The 21,074-nt window shown below is 35.8% G+C and overlaps 1 protein-coding gene across 1 annotated transcript in view; it reads right to left on the reverse strand.

Moving 5' to 3' along the window:
• The window catches only part of PARK2 (parkin RBR E3 ubiquitin protein ligase), a 555,014-nt gene extending 535,809 nt beyond the window's left edge, over nucleotides 1-19,205 (reverse strand). Inside the window, exons 1-2 of the mRNA XM_010000025.1 lie at nucleotides 19,151-19,205; nucleotides 18,391-18,554 (exon numbers count right to left, since the gene is read on the reverse strand). Of these exons, the coding sequence (XP_009998327.1) occupies nucleotides 18,391-18,554; nucleotides 19,151-19,205 (219 nt within the window). The remainder of the gene's footprint in view (nucleotides 1-18,390; nucleotides 18,555-19,150) is intronic.
• Between the last annotated feature and the right edge of the window lie 1,869 nt (nucleotides 19,206-21,074).

Here is a 21,074-nt window from a genome sequence, read left to right on the forward strand (position 1 = left end):
AGGGAAAGGTTTCTTCAGTCAAGAATGAAATTCCTTGTGTGAGATCCATCCACCTGCCACCCTGGAAGCCCAGGCCCTCACATCATTGCCTGAACTGGGACCTGTGCCTGGGGGTATGTTCCAGCTGGCTGCCTAGCACTGCACTGGGGCACTTTGCAATTGATACCTGAAACTTTAATGTCCAAATTACAAACATTATGATGGTTTTACAGCTCAAGGGTAAGGTCAGTCAACTATAAAGAAAACAACCAGATTCAGGCCCTGCCTTGAATTCCCTTCTACCTAATACTACCTGCAAAATTTACTTTAATTTGAATTATTAAAAGAAAAAGGAAACTAGGAAATGTTCTGACACATTTAAACAAAACTTTGGAGGAGTCTGTAGAGGAAACAGTGCATACAAGGTTCATCAAAGATTGTTTAATTGTGCATTTGTGTGCAGGTGAAATTTGTGGAATTTGTAGTGTAAAAAGAGGAGGTTTTTCTCATGTTTGCTCTTGAAAGTTCGGAGTTTCTGTCAAAAGTTTGTTGTCCAGATCTTTAGTGGATGGAAGAGAAATTTTTGTGTTTGTCAAGCCTGATAAGTCTTTGTGGAGTTCTAGCAAATGCACAGAGGTGTCTTATGCTGCTGAAAAAACGCCTGATGATATAGCACTAAAACAATTCTCTGGATGGAACATCAATAAAAGGACAATTTCCTCTTCTGCCACAAGACCTGTGTGTGCAAAAAGACTTTACCAGCACAGCTGAATTACTTTTATCCATTTCTTAATCTCCACAGCTATTCCTGCAACTTCCTAAAAGTAGAGCAAGCTTCAGTGCATGTGTACTGGCCAATTATTCTGTGCACTAGTTTTGGCTTAGAAGAACATAAAATGGGAGCAGAATTCAAAAAGGTAATTCAGAAGAAAATACTGGGCTGAGTGAATGCCTTATGAAGATGTGTAAGGGAAAATTATAACAGAGATAGTTATTCCAAAATACTTTTGAACGACTGTCAATCACTCTTCTTAGATATCTGGACCATTCAACACTCCAAGATGTTTTCCTGGTGTACACTAAGTACACATCTTTCTGAATGAAATAAATACTTCCATTTGCTGTGTGAATGTAAATTTATTGACAGGTAGTATTCATACAGAACTCATACTTTCCCTCAGAAACACAACTTCTGGTACCTCCAATTTAATTTATTATCTTAAATGTCAGAAAAAAAAGTAACCACAGCAACAGCATATTGCTGTGCAACAGTAGCACTACTAACTTGTCATTATGCAGATGGAAATTAGTATCCTTTGGTACTTTCTCATACCTATAAACTACCAATTAATGCTTCTTCACACAGTGAAGCTTATGAGGAAAAAAAGTATCATTAAATTCATAGTATGCAAGACATAAATGAGTTTCTCCCATCAGGTGCCAGGTTTTAAAGGGGACATTAAACTTAAATTAACTTTGGGAAGAACTAACTTACACATCCAAACCCCAGTGTCACTATGTATGTCACTATGTATTCTTTACACACCTCCTTTTCACTACAGTGTGTTTCTTCATTTTTTGTCTAAAACTACCTTTAAGCACTTACTTCAGCCCTCCAACACAGAAGAAATCCATACCTCTGGATGCAGGACTAGAGTTTAATCAATCAATAAGAAATCTGTATCAATAAACTCTCACCCCCGTTGGCGTTAGCAGCAAACTACTGCACTCTCAGTGTATTTCAGGGGCCAGTTGTCTAGCTTAAGAATTCAAGCCTCCCACATCCCTAAAGATGCTGTGAGACAAGGGGTTTACAGTAGTACAGTCTATCACAGCTTTCATTCTTTTGTTACTTAAAGGAACTGTCTGCAAAAGCCTACTTTATAAGCACACCGAGGTTGCAAAGTCAAGCACTCGCAAGTGGGGAAATGCAAGACTTACTCAGTTGCCTGTGTAAATTTAATTCTCCCCTCGATACATTCATATCTATGCGTTGTGATATAAATTTTAATTACCCCACTGGATACTATTTTTTCCACAGGACATCACTTGAGACGAATGCAGAAGGGGGCTGAATTAACATTGTACTGACAGTCATAAAAACCCTGGTTTCAATTTGCAAGTCCTTGACTTTGCAACCAAAGTTACATTCTTCTGACACAAATTTGAATAAAATTTGAATTATATAAACATACATAGATTTGAAGGTATCATGCAGCAAGAGGGAGATGAATTATTTACACATGACTGGGACTGGCTTCAATGCAATTAATAAGACTAGCAGGTGTTAAAATCTACATGGTTGAATATACTTTGCAAACACGAAGTCATCATCTTAATTTAGATATTTCAAAGCATTTCACAAACTCACAGCATTACTTGTGACCTTAACCCTTCCAAGATAATCTGCAGAAACTACAGTATAACAAAGATACTAAAGACACCCCCCAAAAAAGGTAAGCACTGAAATGTGCTGCTTGTTCTTCGAATTTAACATACACTGAAAGGGGAAAAAATCTGTCCTTTTGTAAAAGGTAAGTGGATGTCTTTCTAAGATGCATCAGTGTTGTGATATATCTGTATATAAAAGATAAAACTGAAAAAGAACCAAAAAACTCACCCAAGAGATGCACTGATGCCAAAAGCTCAAGCCCTATGGCATTGTCAGTCACCCAGAAAATTGTGGCTATATTTAGTTTACATTTTCATGCTTTTATTAACAGAAATCAGCTATGCTAAAACAATCACTACCAGGCTAAAATTGTTATTTCGGATGAGTTTTTTAAATGGTATTTGCTTGTTTATGCACACAATGAGTCTAACATTTTCTCTGATTTACAAACCTCCTCCAAATCCAAAGCCACATAACTGATGCTGTACCAAAGGTGTAGTTTCCTTTGTCTCATCACTTTTTGCTATAATGTATCAAGTTGTGATTAACTGCACTACCATACAAAAACATTATGGAAATGTATATGGAAAACAAATCTTCACTGTTGTTCTTTTATATACAGTGCTGAATTTTGCTTCTAACATCTCCCTTCAGACAGAGAACAGATCTCAGTAACCAATATTTTTGGTTTACTCTTACTAGGTGTGCTTTTCACCTCACAGCTTCTGTTACATATAAAAAAAAAAAGAGTAAGAAAAAAAAGTAATGAAGTTGATAGCTAAAGATACAATAATGTGAAATTAGAGCTCGGTTACTTTTTTTCTTTGTAAAACTGAACTGCTTATTTATTTTATTTCTAGCTAGCTGCTCTGAAGGATGTTTTCTAATAGTCTCTACAAAAACAACCAGAATTTCTAAACAAGCAGCTGCTTTTTTATTAGAAACAGAACTAAATTATACAGGAACTCTTTTGTCACAATTATTCTATTTCTTTTTTTAATATAAATTGTCCCATCTTCCAAGCCTCATAAAATAGATAAAAAAATCAACCCTAAGCACCGGCAACTGGATTCAGTCTTCATTAATTGCTTCCACGCACTGCTGCTCCCTGGATTCAAAAATATGCCATCAGCATCAAATCTAGAATATTTCACCTCAGCCAACCCCACTGCTTCCTCTTCCATTTTCCAGATTAAAACCCCACCACCAGCCATCAGCCACATGGTTACACGGCTACTTTTCCCAGTTTCTTAAAACGCAAGTAGCAAATTCACCCTCTTCTTTGAAAAAGAACAACTCTTTGGGGAAGAAAATTTAATGCAGAACATTAAGTAAACTGATGCTGTCATTAGTGCAAATGTCAAGTTCATTAAAGCAGATGTTTCAGCTGAAGATTGCTACACATTAAAAACTCAAAACAAAGGTACAGAGCATTCACCATTTGATTTAGTGTGTCTGCTTCCAGGCTTTCAAGAGTGAGCCTTAAGCAGCTCTGAGCATCAATGCCATGTCCTTACGTAGCAGGAACAGTCTTCTGGACATTCCTGAAAGGCATCCTGCTTGCTGAGGACCACTTTTATCAGTGCTTCAACAAGTGAGATGTTGGTAAAGCACAGAACGCAACAGCTACTGCTAATCCAGTTAGTAATTGAAAAGTGCTTGGCAACAGCAAGGAACCTCTGCCATGCTGCACATGGGAACCTTTTCATTTGGAGGATTCATGAGGTGTGACTCTAATAATTTATCTTGCTTTCTATGAGAATTTCAGTCCTTGAATGGACCTGCTCTCAGTGTCTTTTCATGAAAAAAAAAGAACATGGATTTTTTTAGAACAGTTTTGCAGATAATGAATTTTTCTTTTCAAGTTTAAAATAATGAAATAACTAGAGAATAAAGGTGGAGAACAAAATGTACAGTTTAAGGTAGAATAGTCTGGAAGTAGATGGTGGCAACTTTACAGTGGATGTTTCTTCAATACCCTGTTTCTGAAGCTTAAGTTTTATTGATTGGCAGCCTTCCCACAGATCAAATGTGGAGTACCTTGGGCACAGAACACAGCTGTCTTTTTTTTCTCCTAACATGGGATACTCAGCCTGTAGCCGGAGACATCACTAAGCTGTTTGCTGAGGAGGTCCTAACTGATCTGGAAAAAAGCAGTTTGCTGCTGGATGTTCTCAACATGTGAGGATGCCAAGTGACATACACTGCATATTGGATCCTACTGTAAATGAGGAGTGCTAGTCCTTGAAATCAGTAAGGTGCCCGAGTGTGTGCTAGTCTGCAAGATAAAAGATAATGTCTGCTAAACTGTAGAATTTAAAATGCCAGAATCTTGTATGAAGAGGGAAAGTACTAACAAAATAAGCAGATACACTGTCAAAAGGCTTTTTACTTAAAATATATTTGGAGATAGTAAATGCTTTGTATAATGGTATTTCTGCATGAATTACATTTATTTTTATTTTTTTTTATTTTATTTTTTTTAAATGGGGAACAATAAGGAAGTAATTGATACTAATCAGTGTTAATGCCTGCTATTAGAAAGGCATTACAGACTAAACAACATTAGGCCATATAGATGATAGCCAACATTGTTACATGAAGACATTTAGCACTTAGAAAAAAGTACGTACTTTCTAATGACTGTTTAATGAGGGATAGTTTATGCTGAATCAAAAAGTATGTAACTTCATAATTACTTAACATAAACACATTTATTGTGAGAAACTGAAAAAATATTTGGCAGAAATGCATTTACTGTAGGGACAAAGAGAGGGCATAACAACATCAAGTAAACGTTTCAGGACTGGCAGGGTTGAAGTGGGAAGAGGGAGAGAATGAAACCATCTACCAAAGCAAGCCTGGGGAATGGGGACCCAGAGAAAAGAAACAAGATGAGCTCCAGAGAGCAGAGTTTAGGGTGGGAATTTCTGAGAGGCCACTCTAGCAAGGGAGGCCCAAGTGCCTTTAATAGAGCTCCAATAAAATCACCCTAATTATTTTTTTTTAGCTCTTATATTTAGTTATCTACTTAAAAGAACAAGAGCGCTTTTTAGCTTAATGAAAACTCATGTTTAGCCTTGATGAGCCTGGGGATTGAAGGCTGAAGAATATTTCTTTTGAGTGAAGCAGAGTGCATGTACATGTGTGGCCATGTTTGTTTTGAAGGAAAAGACAGTGTTTGGAGTGGGAAAAATTACTTTGCTTCTTTTTTTGATTGCTGTGTTTCTTCTATTGATTGAAAAAGGAACAGGCATGGAAGAAAAGTCACTTAGGAGGCTAGATTTCAATGGTATAGAAAGAGAGCAATGCTCTCTGTAAATGAATATCAAAATAAAATATTTCTTCAGTTATTTTTAATTAGCAACAGTCGTATTTTAGGAGTGGTCATGATATGTGGTGTCTGATATAAACAGATCTCTACAGTGACTTCCTTAAGAAATACTGCAGCATGGATTGGATTTTTGCCTGGTTTAAACAAAGAAAAATAGACTGAATGAAATCACAGAAAGGGCATGAATTTCAGTTATCTTCCCTATCATTTTCAGTTCAAAGCTTCGTATGGTCTTTCCACCAGATCCTGAGCACTGGTATTTTGCTCTTAGGATTTAAATTTTTATAATAGTGTCTGAGCATTTATCTACCCAGAAAAATTCTACCAAGTAAGGTAAGAGCACATCAAATTCCCTCATGGATCTTTTTATTTAAGCACCTAAGATTTTATAATTTAGTTTCAACTATCTCAAAAATGAGGCAAGCAAAATCAAAACACTTTCTTCTTCTGGAAGAAAACTATCAGCTCAGCATGTGGCAGTAATGGTTATGCTATCTGTTAAATTCTTCCAATTTAAAATCACATCCAAGTATAAATTAATATCTAACCATATATTTCTTTCCTTGATATGCTTAACTGCCCAACTGTGGCAGTAGGATTTAAAAAGAATATGACAATTTTTCTTTCTGCCTGTGGAGAAAACACCAGATGTGTTCAGAGGATGACAATTTTTCTTTCTGCAGAGAAATAGCCTGTGGAGAAAACACCAGATGTGTTCAGAGACTGGGTGATATTTTATTTCAAAAAACAGACAAATACTTTCAGAAGGAATGAACAGGACTTTTCAGCTTCTTCCAAGCAGGCACTTCAGTATTTTGACATAAGGTGCCTGCTTCCTAACCTGAAGAGAAACAGCAAAGTTGTTACAAGGAATGACGTATCTTTATCTGAAAAAAAAATGTATCCAGATTAAAAGCTATGGAAGGTATATTGCTTCAGAACAAATTATTATAATATTTTTTGCAGTTATCCAGATGATTTTATATGTTCTGCAAAGGCTTCCTAAGGTTTCTGTTTTCTTCATACTTGCTCCTGTTAATGAATTAAGGTTAAAAAGTCACTCACACTTCCAACATAGTATCTCCAGAAATTGTAAAAGTAAAATAGTGTAAATGATATTAATATTCTGCCAACTTGGAGTTGAGATAATATTTGTTTGAAATTAACTATGTAAATGAATTAGCTGCTAAGTGGAAAGTAATACATCATTTACTGAAAATTAAGATGGGAAGTACTATGAGCAATTTAAGAGTTTCTTGGTGTGGATGGAGGGATTATGGAACAAGTGACTCAGGCCAGGAATTTAGCCAGCTTTTACTAGTTCAGTAGAGAGTTAACAACAAACATTCAGCAAAAAAGTATAACTTTTTTTGCAATAGATACATACAGATCTCATTTATATTTAATTAATTTCAGTACTTTCTGAACTAGTCTTTTTTCTGGCATTTACCAAGTCTGTGTTCTTATACATTAGAACTTTCAGCAAAACATGCTGTAGTACCATGTAATTGGCTAGAAGAACATTTTTATGTCCAGAAACTGTTAATTGATTTTAAGATTTATTTGAAAAATAAATCAATCTTTTAAGCTAAACACACACACATTTTAACCTGATTAATTCTCAAAAAAATCCTAATTATAAAGATCAATCAAAATGAAGTTGTCAGTTGACTTTGGTTATTAGCTCTGTAGTAAGACAATCAAAGGCATAGAAAGATTCAACCTTTGGCAGAATCATCTGTCCAGCTTTACTGCCTAAAGAGGGCATCTTATCCTACGTGGTCATCATGAACACATGCTTTCAATTTCCAGGTGTTATTGTTTCAAGACTAACAACTAAGGACAAACTGATAGTTAGCTTTAGTTATTACCCGCTGCATGATAAAATGCACTATTCAGTTCCCACTGAACCAAAATGGCAGACTGCAATAGGTAGGAGGGAAGCACCTCTGTTCTTCCTCAGAACATTCAGTTTAAAACACAAACATTGCTTTATGGGCACCATTTGACCTATCTTACATAAAAGTACAATAAATTGCAGAAGACGTAAAGTATAGAGAAAACAACATCAAAGCGCACAATTCTAAATGGATGTTTGATAAAAAGAATGCAAATTTGATTCATACTTATTCAGCCCCAGGGTAGGAAGTTTTCAAAAGGCTGGTCCATGAGAGCTCAGATCAACATTCTGAACTTTGCACTGGATGAAATCTTGATTACGGCAAACACACTTAAGATTAAAAAAAATAAATAAATGAAAATGTCTGAATGAGAAGTGAATAAGCAGGGTGCCCAGAAAGAGTACTTTTTCTTAGACAGCCAATGTATCTTGAAGAAAAAAACCCTAACATTGTCTACATAGCACTAGACTAGAATACCAAAGCAGTAATATTGACAGGTTGCACTTAAGTGATTATTTGGACTCATAACAAATGATAATGACTCTTGCAGCTCAGAACCTGCAGCTCACATTCCAGGATGAAATGCTGGAAAATAATTAACACTTCCTGATATAATTAAATCACATGGATGTAACTACTTCAATGAAAAAAAGGATAAACATTCATTAGTACAACAAATTTATATCAGAAATATCAGTGCATGCCACAAGCCTTTCCTGACTTGCACAGAATATATGTCAGGACCAGCCTGACATAGAAATAAGTGATTCCTTTAAGTTCCATTTTACCCTAGAAAATCAAACTACTCTTCAAAACATCATAAAGCTACAGAACTATAAGTATCACAGAGTTAGACATTAAAATACATATTTCTGTCTTTTTCACATAATGCAACAAAGTCAGGACATGACACACAGTTTTTCAACAACAAGACCTTGCACAATTTTCCTGGTATGCACTTTTTGAAATGCCAGTATGCCAATGTCACTTTTAAAAAGGACTGAACAAAGCTACCACAAAGAGATTTCAAAGCGGGAAATGACAAAATATGCCTGAAAAGCAAACCTCATCTTCCTCTCATTTTAGGAAAGGTTATTTCTCTCTCAAATCCTCTCTTTTCTAACCTCTAATGCAAATTCTCTTATGTCAGCAGCACCAGAAACTCCAGCGTTGACTGATGTCTCCAGTACAGTGCAACTTCAAAACTGCAGATACCAGCCTTGCTGTGAGCTAGAGTATATCCTGCCAGGCTACTACTGTTCTCTGCTGCTAGAAAAGCTCAAATTTTAGCTCTAACTATAAATGCACAATAAATCACACTAAATTACCTTACAATGGAAGTAGCATGTCTCCTAACGCAGTGAAACAACAGAACATATAAAAGTTTCCATAAATGTGAACAAAGTGAACTCTCTCTCCAGTTCTATATTTCATTTATTTATCCATAGCAATTTTTTTCAATATTTTCTATACCCAACAGAGGCCTTGTGAAGGCAATCCTTCTTTTTAATAGAAAAATAACATTTTTGAGAGATTTGAATTATGTCAGGAGATAAGTAATTCACAGACTACTTTATGACTGACACATATACACCCAGAGATGCAAGGAGATTAAATCCTGTGGCTACTTGAGGTATGAACCCATTCTGTGTCAATCTTCCTCCATTTGTTTCTGGAGACTGACACTGTGTAGTGCTCACCAGTCAGAAATGCATCAATCCTTCAAAGAAACACGAGAGAGAACTTTCATTTGCATTCACTTAAATAGATGAGATCAGCGATGAATTCCATGTGAAATGAACACTTCTGGGGATGCTGCTTTTATTACCTCTGCAGTGATAAAGGATGGCATTTACAGAATGGTCTTCTGAAAAGCAAGTGCACAAATCATTGTGAGCATATACAGTGATGTGTTACTGCCTCTAGTTTCTCCATTCTCTGAAATCAGGATTAAAACTCATAGCTCTAATTTATAATAAGGCTAAGTAATTACCTGGCTGAATAGTGTTTTTACATGGCTAACGTTTCTGGTTAAAAACATATTCCACCAAATCAACAGTCAACAGTTCAATATCCTCAAATCTTGTTTCCTATAATGTATTTAGAATTGCATGCAATTGTCCAGTTCATGTTTCTTCAGCTGTCTTGCTGGATTATGGGATAATAATTCCCAGTATCTGCCTTCATTATAAATGGTAAAATTGAGTATGCTGAGCAAGTTGAAGTTTAATATTTGTTTTCAATTTATTGTAGCAAGCAATGCATTCACAGCCTAGCTCAAATCAGATAAATGAACTGAAGTATTTCCTAAATCAATTTCCCAGACAACAGACTTGCATGGATTACCACTTTTCAGTTTGGATTTTTTTTCCTCTTCTTTAAAAAAGTACTGAATAAAGTTCTGGTCTTTGCAATTAAAAAACAACAACAACACCACAAAACAAAAACAAAACAAAAAAAAACCCCAACCAACCAAACAAAAAAATCACCATTTTTACAAGGGAGAATTCTTTAATCCTACTTGTGATTAAGAAATCACTTGGGTCTGGTGACCCACTAAGTGGGTCTACTATTAACATAGAGTTCTGCATACAATCATATCTCTTATGAAGGTGGTAACATGTTTATCTCTGTTATTCTAGGTGTCAGGCTTTGAATGTAGTTCTCAAAATTCTCCCCAAGCAGTCTTACATGGCATATTTTATTAATACATTGAAAACTTCCAATTCCAGTAGTTACTGGGAATTTTCAAAATGTTGGCTTACCAGTGGCTGCTGTCAATTAATGTTTTTCCAATCCAATTCCTTGAGTTTCCTACCACTTGCAGTCATGTCTAATGTATCTTAACCTTTGCCTTACCTCTTGCTTTCTTGTGCCTGGTAGTACAATCTTAGATGCTTTATGAACCCCCTCCATACAATAGATTTTTCTTTAGTTGCTTATCTAATCTCCTCTACATTTAGTAATTGCCATATAATAAGCATAATTAATAATTTTTATATATATATATATATATACATATATATATAAAATAATTTAATAATTGCCATATAATTAAGCATAACTCTCTCTGTCAAATCTTCCAGGACTACCTGATCCCTTTTTATCTGAAATTCCCAAAATCCTAGCCTTCTAATATTCCGTCTTGGAATGTTTATAACAACATGGCACATATTTCTACAAGTATCCTTTCTTCCCCTTGTTATTCTGATGATTTATTGCACCACTTCCTCTCTTCCTCTGTATGTCATAATGGAAGTATTGAAAACCTTCCTATGACAGCACAAAAAATTATAAATTTGTTTTGAAAAAACCAGCAGAAGTTTCCACTACTATTTGCTGCTCAGTAACGAAAATTACATAAAATGCTACATTAAAATTACAATATTACAAAGATGAAAATCTTAGTACATTCAGAAGAAAGGTACTACAGTTCACTGTTAATAAAGGAAAAGGGAATACTTGCACAAATAATAAGGTCTCTGGTGATATATATCCAATTAGAATTTTAATGTATTTATCATCATTAACTGTCATTGAGACATTTTTGCTATAAAATTCTAACAATAGAAACATTAAGATATTTTAAAATTGGATTGATTCTTCCTTTCCTGAAGTTTTAAATTACATGTGCTTAGGCTACAGTAAGAAACACATGGCTATAAAATTAATTATGAACAAAGATCCCAAATCACCATCTAGGGCAATGAAAAAAATGCAGGAATAAAGGTTATATGATGTTGGTTAAAGAGGATAGTAGCTATTATATTCTGTATGTAAACATACTTGCATACATTTACCTGTTTTGTACTCACAATATGTCACACACTGTGAAAGATACAAATTATTAGATTGATATATCAAAGATGCTAAGGTAGTGCAGTAAAAATATTTTGTAGGATTATGAGATGAGTTGCATAAGAAACAAATCACAAAGTCACAGCTCTGGTATAGCTCATCTACAAAATATATGACAATAAAACTTTTATATGTTTCCATCGTGCTGTTTTATGTCAAATAGTTAATAGGGAAAAACTGTATTAGAAACATTTTTTAAGTGTAAAGATGTTTCATTATTGGTATCTTTTTAAGATTAATTCTACTACAAAGCCAACAGCTGTGGTGTCATGTACATATCTCTTCATGGCAAGTGCAACCTCATTAACAAAGAAATTGACACTATTTTATACCTTTTCAAAACTAGCTAATATTAGGTGATAACCTTTTATACATGAGATGATCTTCTCCCAGATTTCCCAGAAGGGAAATAATCCACTACAAATTATCCTGTAGCTCTAGAGCCTTCTGCAGATCTGACAGCTTCTTGGTTTGATACAAGATCAGAAAACAAGGAGGTCAACAGTTAGCAAAGGAACATATCATCCAATGAGAGACAGAAAACCTAGGTAGAAAAAAGAGTCAGCTCATTGGTACATAGAGCAGATCTGCAAGGCAACTAGGTTTTCTCATTCTCTTGACCTCTTTATTTCATAGGCTAGGAAAGGAAAGTAATAGAAAGAACCATTAGTTTCCTAAGCGAGGTCAAAGCTGCAATGGGCAACGGATGCTGGATGGAAAGGACTGAAACTGATTTGGAAAGGCAGAAACGGAAGCACTATGTTACCACAGAGGTGCTTCTACTGCTGATGTGCTTGGCCTTACCCAGCAGCAGGTCCATCTTGAGCCAACTGGCATTGGCTTTATATACATATATATATAAAATAATTTAATAATTGCCATATAATTAAGCATAACCCTCTCTGTCAAATCTTCCAGGACTACCTGATCCCTTTTTATCTGAAATTCCCAAAATCCTAGCCTTCTAATATTCCGTCTTGGAATGTTTATAACAACATGGCACATATTTCTACAAGTATCCTTTCTTCCCCTTGTTATTCTGATGATTTATTGCACCACTTCCTCTCTTCCTCTGTATGTCATAATGGAAGTATTGAAAACCTTCCTATGACAGCACAAAAAATTATAAATTTGTTTTGAAAAAACCAGCAGAAGTTTCCACTACTATTTGCTGCTCAGTAACGAAAATTACATAAAATGCTACATTAAAATTACAATATTACAAAGATGAAAATCTTAGTACATTCAGAAGAAAGGTACTACAGTTCACTGTTAATAAAGGAAAAGGGAATACTTGCACAAATAATAAGGTCTCTGGTGATATATATCCAATTAGAATTTTAATGTATTTATCATCATTAACTGTCATTGAGACATTTTTGCTATAAAATTCTAACAATAGAAACATTAAGATATTTTAAAATTGGATTGATTCTTCCTTTCCTGAAGTTTTAAATTACATGTGCTTAGGCTACAGTAAGAAACACATGGCTATAAAATTAATTATGAACAAAGATCCCAAATCACCATCTAGGGCAATGAAAAAAATGCAGGAATAAAGGTTATATGATGTTGGTTAAAGAGGATAGTAGCTATTATATTCTGTATGTAAACATACTTGCATACATTTACCTGTTTTGTACTCACAATATGTCACACACTGTGAAAGATACAAATTATTAGATTGATATATCAAAGATGCTAAGGTAGTGCAGTAAAAATATTTTGTAGGATTATGAGATGAGTTGCATAAGAAACAAATCACAAAGTCACAGCTCTGGTATAGCTCATCTACAAAATATATGACAATAAAACTTTTATATGTTTCCATCGTGCTGTTTTATGTCAAATAGTTAATAGGGAAAAACTGTATTAGAAACATTTTTTAAGTGTAAAGATGTTTCATTATTGGTATCTTTTTAAGATTAATTCTACTACAAAGCCAACAGCTGTGGTGTCATGTACATATCTCTTCATGGCAAGTGCAACCTCATTAACAAAGAAATTGACACTATTTTATACCTTTTCAAAACTAGCTAATATTAGGTGATAACCTTTTATACATGAGATGATCTTCTCCCAGATTTCCCAGAAGGGAAATAATCCACTACAAATTATCCTGTAGCTCTAGAGCCTTCTGCAGATCTGACAGCTTCTTGGTTTGATACAAGATCAGAAAACAAGGAGGTCAACAGTTAGCAAAGGAACATATCATCCAATGAGAGACAGAAAACCTAGGTAGAAAAAAGAGTCAGCTCATTGGTACATAGAGCAGATCTGCAAGGCAACTAGGTTTTCTCATTCTCTTGACCTCTTTATTTCATAGGCTAGGAAAGGAAAGTAATAGAAAGAACCATTAGTTTCCTAAGCGAGGTCAAAGCTGCAATGGGCAACGGATGCTGGATGGAAAGGACTGAAACTGATTTGGAAAGGCAGAAACGGAAGCACTATGTTACCACAGAGGTGCTTCTACTGCTGATGTGCTTGGCCTTACCCAGCAGCAGGTCCATCTTGAGCCAACTGGCATTGGCTTTATTGGTCATGGGGAAGCTTCCAGTAGCTTCTCACGGAAGCCACCTCTGTAGCACCCCAGTTACAAAAACTACAAGAACAACTAGAAGCTGTGTTGTTGGAGCTGTGCTTAGAGAGCAGGGAAGTTGCCATACATTTAGGCATGCAAGATCCCTCTTTGATTTAATGCAGCGTTCCATTGGTCAAGTACCTGTTTCTGCTAAAAAACAAAAAAAAAAAAAAAAAAAAAAAAGCTATTCACTAAAAACCATTAACCATTGAGGGTAATACCCTCTTTTCATAAATACTTAGAACATGAGAGATATACATTGGGACTCATTGTCACAAGGTGCTCTCCCTGTCCTTGAGCTTCTCACACAATATCACTGGGAAGTGCTTTCAGTAGAATGCAGGTGCCCTCTGGATTGACTTCTAATGTTTACTATTCAGAAACTTTTCCACAACAAAGCATACTCTTTCCAAAACACTGTCAAACTGCCGCACACTAACATTACTAGTAGCACCACTTCCCCCCTACCACTTCTCTTTTTCCTCCTCTGTAGAGATGATCATCTACGTTGCTGCTCCAGTTATGCCATTCCTTTTTATTTATTTTCAGTTATGCTCATCAGCTTACACACTAGTGTTTAACAATACTTCTAGTCATGTTTGTTTGTTTCTTAAATGTACATATAAATAATCATAGAAAAGCATCTATACATCTGGATGCAGTCACAGTCAAATTCATGTGAAGCCTATGCTCCAAGCCTAAAGCCTATGCACCAGTCAAATGCAGGCTAACTGTGATTTACAACCTGCCGCAGTGGAGCACTATGCTAAAGCTAACCCGTGTTGCTAATAATCACATTCTTAGTCCTTTTATATTTGAAAGAAGTGTATTTTCTGCATTTACCTCGTAGAAGAAATACTGTCAAAAAGAAATGGTACTGGATTGGGAAACAGAAGACTTAATTCTATCTCTGTTTTGCTACTGATTGTGAAAAAGTCAGGCTATTGATTCCCATCTCATCATTTGTCTGCCTTATTCATTTCCCCTCTAAGCTCCGCAAGGAAGAGAATATCTCTTACAAACTGTTTGCAAAGAGTTTCTTCACACAAGGGGATTTTGAGTTCTCTAAGAAAGGACAAGCCCATACTAATACAATAGTGCTATTACCAGTAGTAAATTTGAAAGGGTTTGCATTGGGCAGAATTGTATATCAATAAATATTACATTCTCTGATTCCAGAAGGGTTGTTAACTAATTTTGCCATTCTTGGAGGCAAGGACAATATTTTTGTAAGCAGTAACCAACTGTTAACAACACTTCAGTGTCCTTATGTGGAACTGCCTCTGGTTTATTCCTTTAGTGAATCTCTTATTGTTCTGTTCTTCTGCTCTTACCATTGCCAGAAGAAGATCTTACCACTATTCTCGTACACTCACGACAGCCTTCTAAAAGAATTCCTATTTTGGGTACATATTAATTAATTGCTTCTATTCATTCCAAAGTGAACTGTAAGCAGCAGGGAGCTTCATCATTCTTTGAAATATTTAGCACCCCTTCAGAGACACCATTTGCTGTGCTTTTAGGAAACAGCTTATTGCTTTAATTCCTCATTATGAGACCCAAATTTGCAGGCCACATTCTTAATCCAGTTACTACCAAACTTTCCTTATCGCAACTCTAATTTCACTACTTGACCCTCCCCCATGCACAGCTGAGTCAGTGTCTAATCTCTTTTTTTCAAGGATGAAACATCCATCTGAGCCACCAAATTAAATGTCTCTACACGTATTTCACTTCTATCCTTCCTACAAGGAAGGATACTTTTTTACTGTTGTTGTTGATACCAAATTATTTCTTTAAGATCTCAGCTTGGCAGTTTCTTTCTTATAATAATTTGTCTTTAATGTTTGTCCATTCCAGCTTCACTTCTTTCTTACAGGTTTCAGCTCCCATGCAAGGTTTTTCCTTCTCCCCAAACAGGAAAACAAATGCAGCGTTCATATTCTCAGTTATGTTTTGCATTGACTGCCTGAGATCCTAAAGTATCTGTCAAGCCAAATCTAGTTGCTCTGTGAGCTGTGAAACCAATGGTTTGCTATCCTTGAGTATTTCCTATATCACTGCCCCAGCTTTTCCCATGTCCTCTATAATCTGTCAATCTTAATACTATCACTTCTCCTTTCTGACCTGTAGATTCTCCCATAGTATCTTGGGTAAATATGTTCAAAAGTAATTTCTGAAAAATGGAAGAACAAAATGGTCTTACTATAAATTCTCTATTACCATCAAATGAAATTACTTTTAAAATGTCAGCTCAGTACAAATCAAAGTAGTATTTTTCTTATTTTGCATGCAACTCTGCAGTTCCAGGAAACAGTTAGTTAATTTGCTTGTAAGTGATGTTAGCTCTGAAATTGCAGATGCAACACAAATGCCAGCAGTTAGTATTTCACTAGCACTCAAGTTTTACCAGCATTCAGCTTCTTACGCAACAAGCCCCAAACAGCCTATCATACGAACTCAAACACCTCAAACCCTCAACTGCTCTTCTTGTACTGACAAATTTCCACAATATATAAATACATATACACAAATATATGACACAAATAACTGCAAACACAGAAGCAGAATAAAATACACGTAATTAAATACCAATAATAAAAATGGAATTGATATACCACTGATGACATTAATCATGGCAATATTTAAAACACTTAAATACAGAAGTATGGACTGTAGCATTTGAAACAGCTCTGAACTTCCTATCCACTTTTGAAGCTCAGTCAAAACAATAAGTCCAGCTTACTAAATAATAAAAAGTCTTGACTACACAAGATAATTCTGACATTCCCATGAAATGAATTAAGTAATCAGCAGGACTGTATTTTTGGAAAGCAATTTTTAATTTACTGTGGCCAACAGTTTTAGCTGACAACAAATTTGGCTACAAGTGCAAAACTGGGCTCAAAATCTGTATTTCATGCTGACATAAAATGGCAAAAACACCAATACCCACAGCTTCCCAGGAAATGCTATGTGGTTCATAAACTTCTGACAGAACAACACAGAAACTCAAATCTAGCAACTGGACCCTGACAACTACAATTCACTATATATATTTTTTATTTTTACATTTTCATATAGATGTTTTTATATATAATTAAGTGGAGTACATTGCCATTTATGCCATGAAGATCCATGGGTGATGCATTGGAGACTGACAACAATTGGCATTTCTATACCTTCCTTTGTGTGTTGAAAATGCCTAAAAGCCTTTGCAAAGCAATAAATACCATATCCAAGGAGAAACAGTGATAGGTCATCAATACAGTAGTGACTTTCTGTACCCAGACTTAGCAGCCATTCTATGTACAGCAATATGCCTGAAATATGAGTGCCAGTGAATCTGAAATAGTTCTGCCTGTGAGAGATCTTTTATACAATCACCTATACTACTACAGATTGCATCTGCAGTTCTTTGATACCACTGCAGGACAGCAATTTCATTATATCAGTATTTGCACTCTGTCAAAAGGCCACTAGGTTTCCCCAAGTCTCCCAGATATCTTAAATGTGTTATCTTATGCTAAGCCGTGGCTACCCAAGTGAACTGCCAAACCCACATACAGGACAAAAAAAAAAAATATTTGTAAAGCAACTGGGACAGCACTTGTAGTGGTAAAAAGACAACAAGGAAGATAAAGTTGAACCTATTTTTCCGTGCTTCCCACTCAACACAGATTAACACCTCTCTGAATTCATTGAAGAGAACAGTTAACTACCAGGAGCTGAAATTCAGACACCTGCTTATAACTGCTCTTCCATGCTCCCTGCTACTCTCTTAGTTTCACACCTTTATGAACTCAGTGTCTCCAAGTACAATTCTGTGGACTTTCTGATCTGGAACCATCCCTCCAGCAACACATGCACCTGCACTCAGGTGCAGCAGCACATGGAGGAACAGCAGCCCTGTAGCTAACCTCCAGGGGTCACAATTGGGTTACAAATTCTATAAAATGTGATGACTGTGCAACCTGATTTAAAGCAATTTATTCACATCCTTCTTCATTAAGATTCAAATCGAATAAGTAAGATAGAAATTGAACAGATACAGAAATTGTGCATAGCTTGCTTCTGTAGTCAGTAAACATTTATTCAGTAGGCACAGCTCCCTCTTATGATCTCTCTCTTGTATTCTCTCCCTTCCCCTATCCTCCTGCTTGCTGTTTTAATGCATAATTAAGAAGGTCAGAATTAATGAAGCAGTGTGGAGTAAAGTTCAAGGAATCCCCAGGCACTATTTATTCTATTAGATCTCAGGCATGAATGTCAGATTGGCAACATTAGAAGCAGAGGCAGTGTAGCTGGCACCAGTCCAGAAGCAAAGCTACCAAGGGAGACTTACCTGCAGTGTCAAGTCATTGCTGAGCTCCCTCCCTGCAAAAATCACCCGCAGCTGGTCAGCTGGAACTCCCTGTCGCTGGGCAACCACCTCCTTTAACTGCAGGATGTTGATGTCCGACCCAACCTCCACCGGGAAGCCATGGCTGGAGTTGAATCTGACAAACACTGAACAAGAGAAAAACACTGGTTAAAGTAAGCATTTCTCATGAGGTGTTAGTACTTGAGTGACTATGAGAGACTTACTCTCCTGTTTCAGGGAGCATGTACTATTTTCAGAAAAAAAAGCCATTAATACTGCAGTGTACCAATTTGACACCCATCACAGAATAGTTAGTGACCAATAAACAAAACTCATGTGTTTCCCTTTGGCAGTGTTAGAAATTATAGAGAACAGTCAGAATCAAAAGAGTCCCAGCTAGGTAGCTGTCTTAGTAGTCACTAAGTGGCACAATAGAGTTTCAGTTCAGTCCCAGCCTTAGCTGGGATGGGGCACACATGCTTTCTATGCCCCTCTTGCTCTTCCCTACTGGATATAACAAACACAGGAAACTGAGGTATGCTTTAGAGCCAAAATACATTAAATAACACCAGGGAAAATAATTCCTTGTTTCACAGTAAAGCACAGTTATATAAACTGGTTTCCCACAGATATAATCCTACAGAAGATAATGATAGAGACAAAATCACAGGCTAGCAGAATTGTTTGGGAGTGTTGTATGAGAGTGTAGTCTTTTCTGGGTTCTCTAAAATATCTGCAGTACATAACTCCTGCAGGCATCCATCTTCCGTGCAGAAAATCACTACTGCACCAGTCATATCCTTTTTAGAGCTGCAGAAACTGGCTTATACATCCCAAGAAGTCTGGTAAATAAACTCATAAGCTTCCTGCCATTCAGCTGGCAGAGCTGTTTTTTGCAAGAAGCCTGAATGTGCTCACTGAAACCATGGTTGGGGGAATGACTGCAAGACCTGTGAAAAAGGAAAAAACCTCTTTACCTCCATATCAGTCATGGAGATTATATGAATGGTAGACAGGTCTCCAGTGGACCGCTTCAACCAGTAGCTACACAGGCAGGAAGCAAAGGAATTAGAAAAACCCTGTATAAAACAAAGAAAATAATTTATATCAATTAGATAGTGAGTACCTGTCACCTAAACAGCTTGGGTATTGATTGTAACAACCAGGCTTCTTTAAGATTTAATTCCCATTCTCACTGCAAGGTTTTAGCTGAATGTTATTCCTTTGCATTGTTGATGACTGACAGAAGCAAAAGCTCAAAGTATTTATAGAGTTTAAATAAATAAATCTTCTTAAAACTGAAAATTGGATTTTTATTATTTTTCAAACACACAGTCTACATGATCACTCCAAAGTTGTCGCGATACCGTAGGAGAATTTGAATAAGGCTGAGAACACTGTCGTTGTTTTGCTGAGCAATAAATGTTGTAAATATGTGCAATTTCTCATCTTCAATTCAGATTTGGCCACATACCAATAAAATTTTACACCATATTTTAAGTCTTGCACTTGAAAGTATCCTCTTAATATTCTAAAATTTTGGTTAAGACCATATAATGCAGAGTGCAACACATAAGCCTTGCAGTGTGTCACACGGCCTGCTGTAGTACATCTTCTTACTGCTGTTTATTGCTATTTAAAAGTGTTCTGAAAATAACTACACTGTGCAAGCTGTATGTTCAAACTGTTCCAAAAAATCAGCAGAATGTGAATTTGATTTTGATTGTGGTTTGGAGAGTAAAGGAGGATCTATATGACAAAAAGTAGCTCCAGCTAATGGAGACATTTCCTGTCTTTTGAGGAACTCTCCTAATGCTTCACTGTAAATAGCATTATCTGGGCCAGTAGAAAAATATATCTAGTTAAATCAATAGGGAATATACTTTTTAATATGCTAAGCTCTGACTATGTGCATATTTTATATACATTTATGTAGTTATGCTCACACGTGCACATGAAATGCATACATGTGCATCTCCAAAGATTCTTCCTAACTAATAAATAAGCCTCTTTATCTTTAGTCTTACAAAAAACAGTGCTATTTGTTTTGGAAATGAAGAAGAGTTAACAAGTGCATTAACTCTGCAAATTAAATCCACTGGTAAGAGGAAAGTGCTTGATAAAAAAAGCATAAACAAGTGTCATTTAAATTCATTAGAAAGCAGTGCTCATGTTTAAAGACAGCATAAATTCAACACACTTGCAACAAGCATTATTCAGCTTTACCACCAACAATTCCCACCCCTTTCCTCAAACAAACGTATTTTTATTCACATCCAACTTTGCACTCCACAGCAAAGATTACAACTGCTCTCTTACAAGCCTGAAGAGCTAACTCCGAAAAATGCTAGAATGCCAAACTTTTCTTGCTGGAAAGTTCTTATCCATAAATACTTTGTCCTTAAGCACATTTATTCTTAAGTCTGCAATCCATCAACTAGTTTTAATGTAAAAGAACAGAACAGACCTTTGCTTATTTGCACAGAGAATAAAAAGATTAAATAAAAAACTCCAGTCTTTGGAATAAAACTGGAATTTCATCCATGTAATATTTCAAGCTGTCTTTTAAAGAAAAAGAACACTTCTTATTTTCTTTTTGATATCTCAATAACTAAATCACTATTGAGTTTATACTCTTAACAGTACACTTTATTCAAGAGATGACA

This window comes from Chaetura pelagica, unplaced genomic scaffold (assembly GCF_000747805.2).
Source record: "Chaetura pelagica isolate M959 unplaced genomic scaffold, ChaPel_1.0 scaffold135, whole genome shotgun sequence".
Lineage (NCBI taxonomy): Eukaryota > Metazoa > Chordata > Aves > Apodiformes > Apodidae > Chaetura > Chaetura pelagica.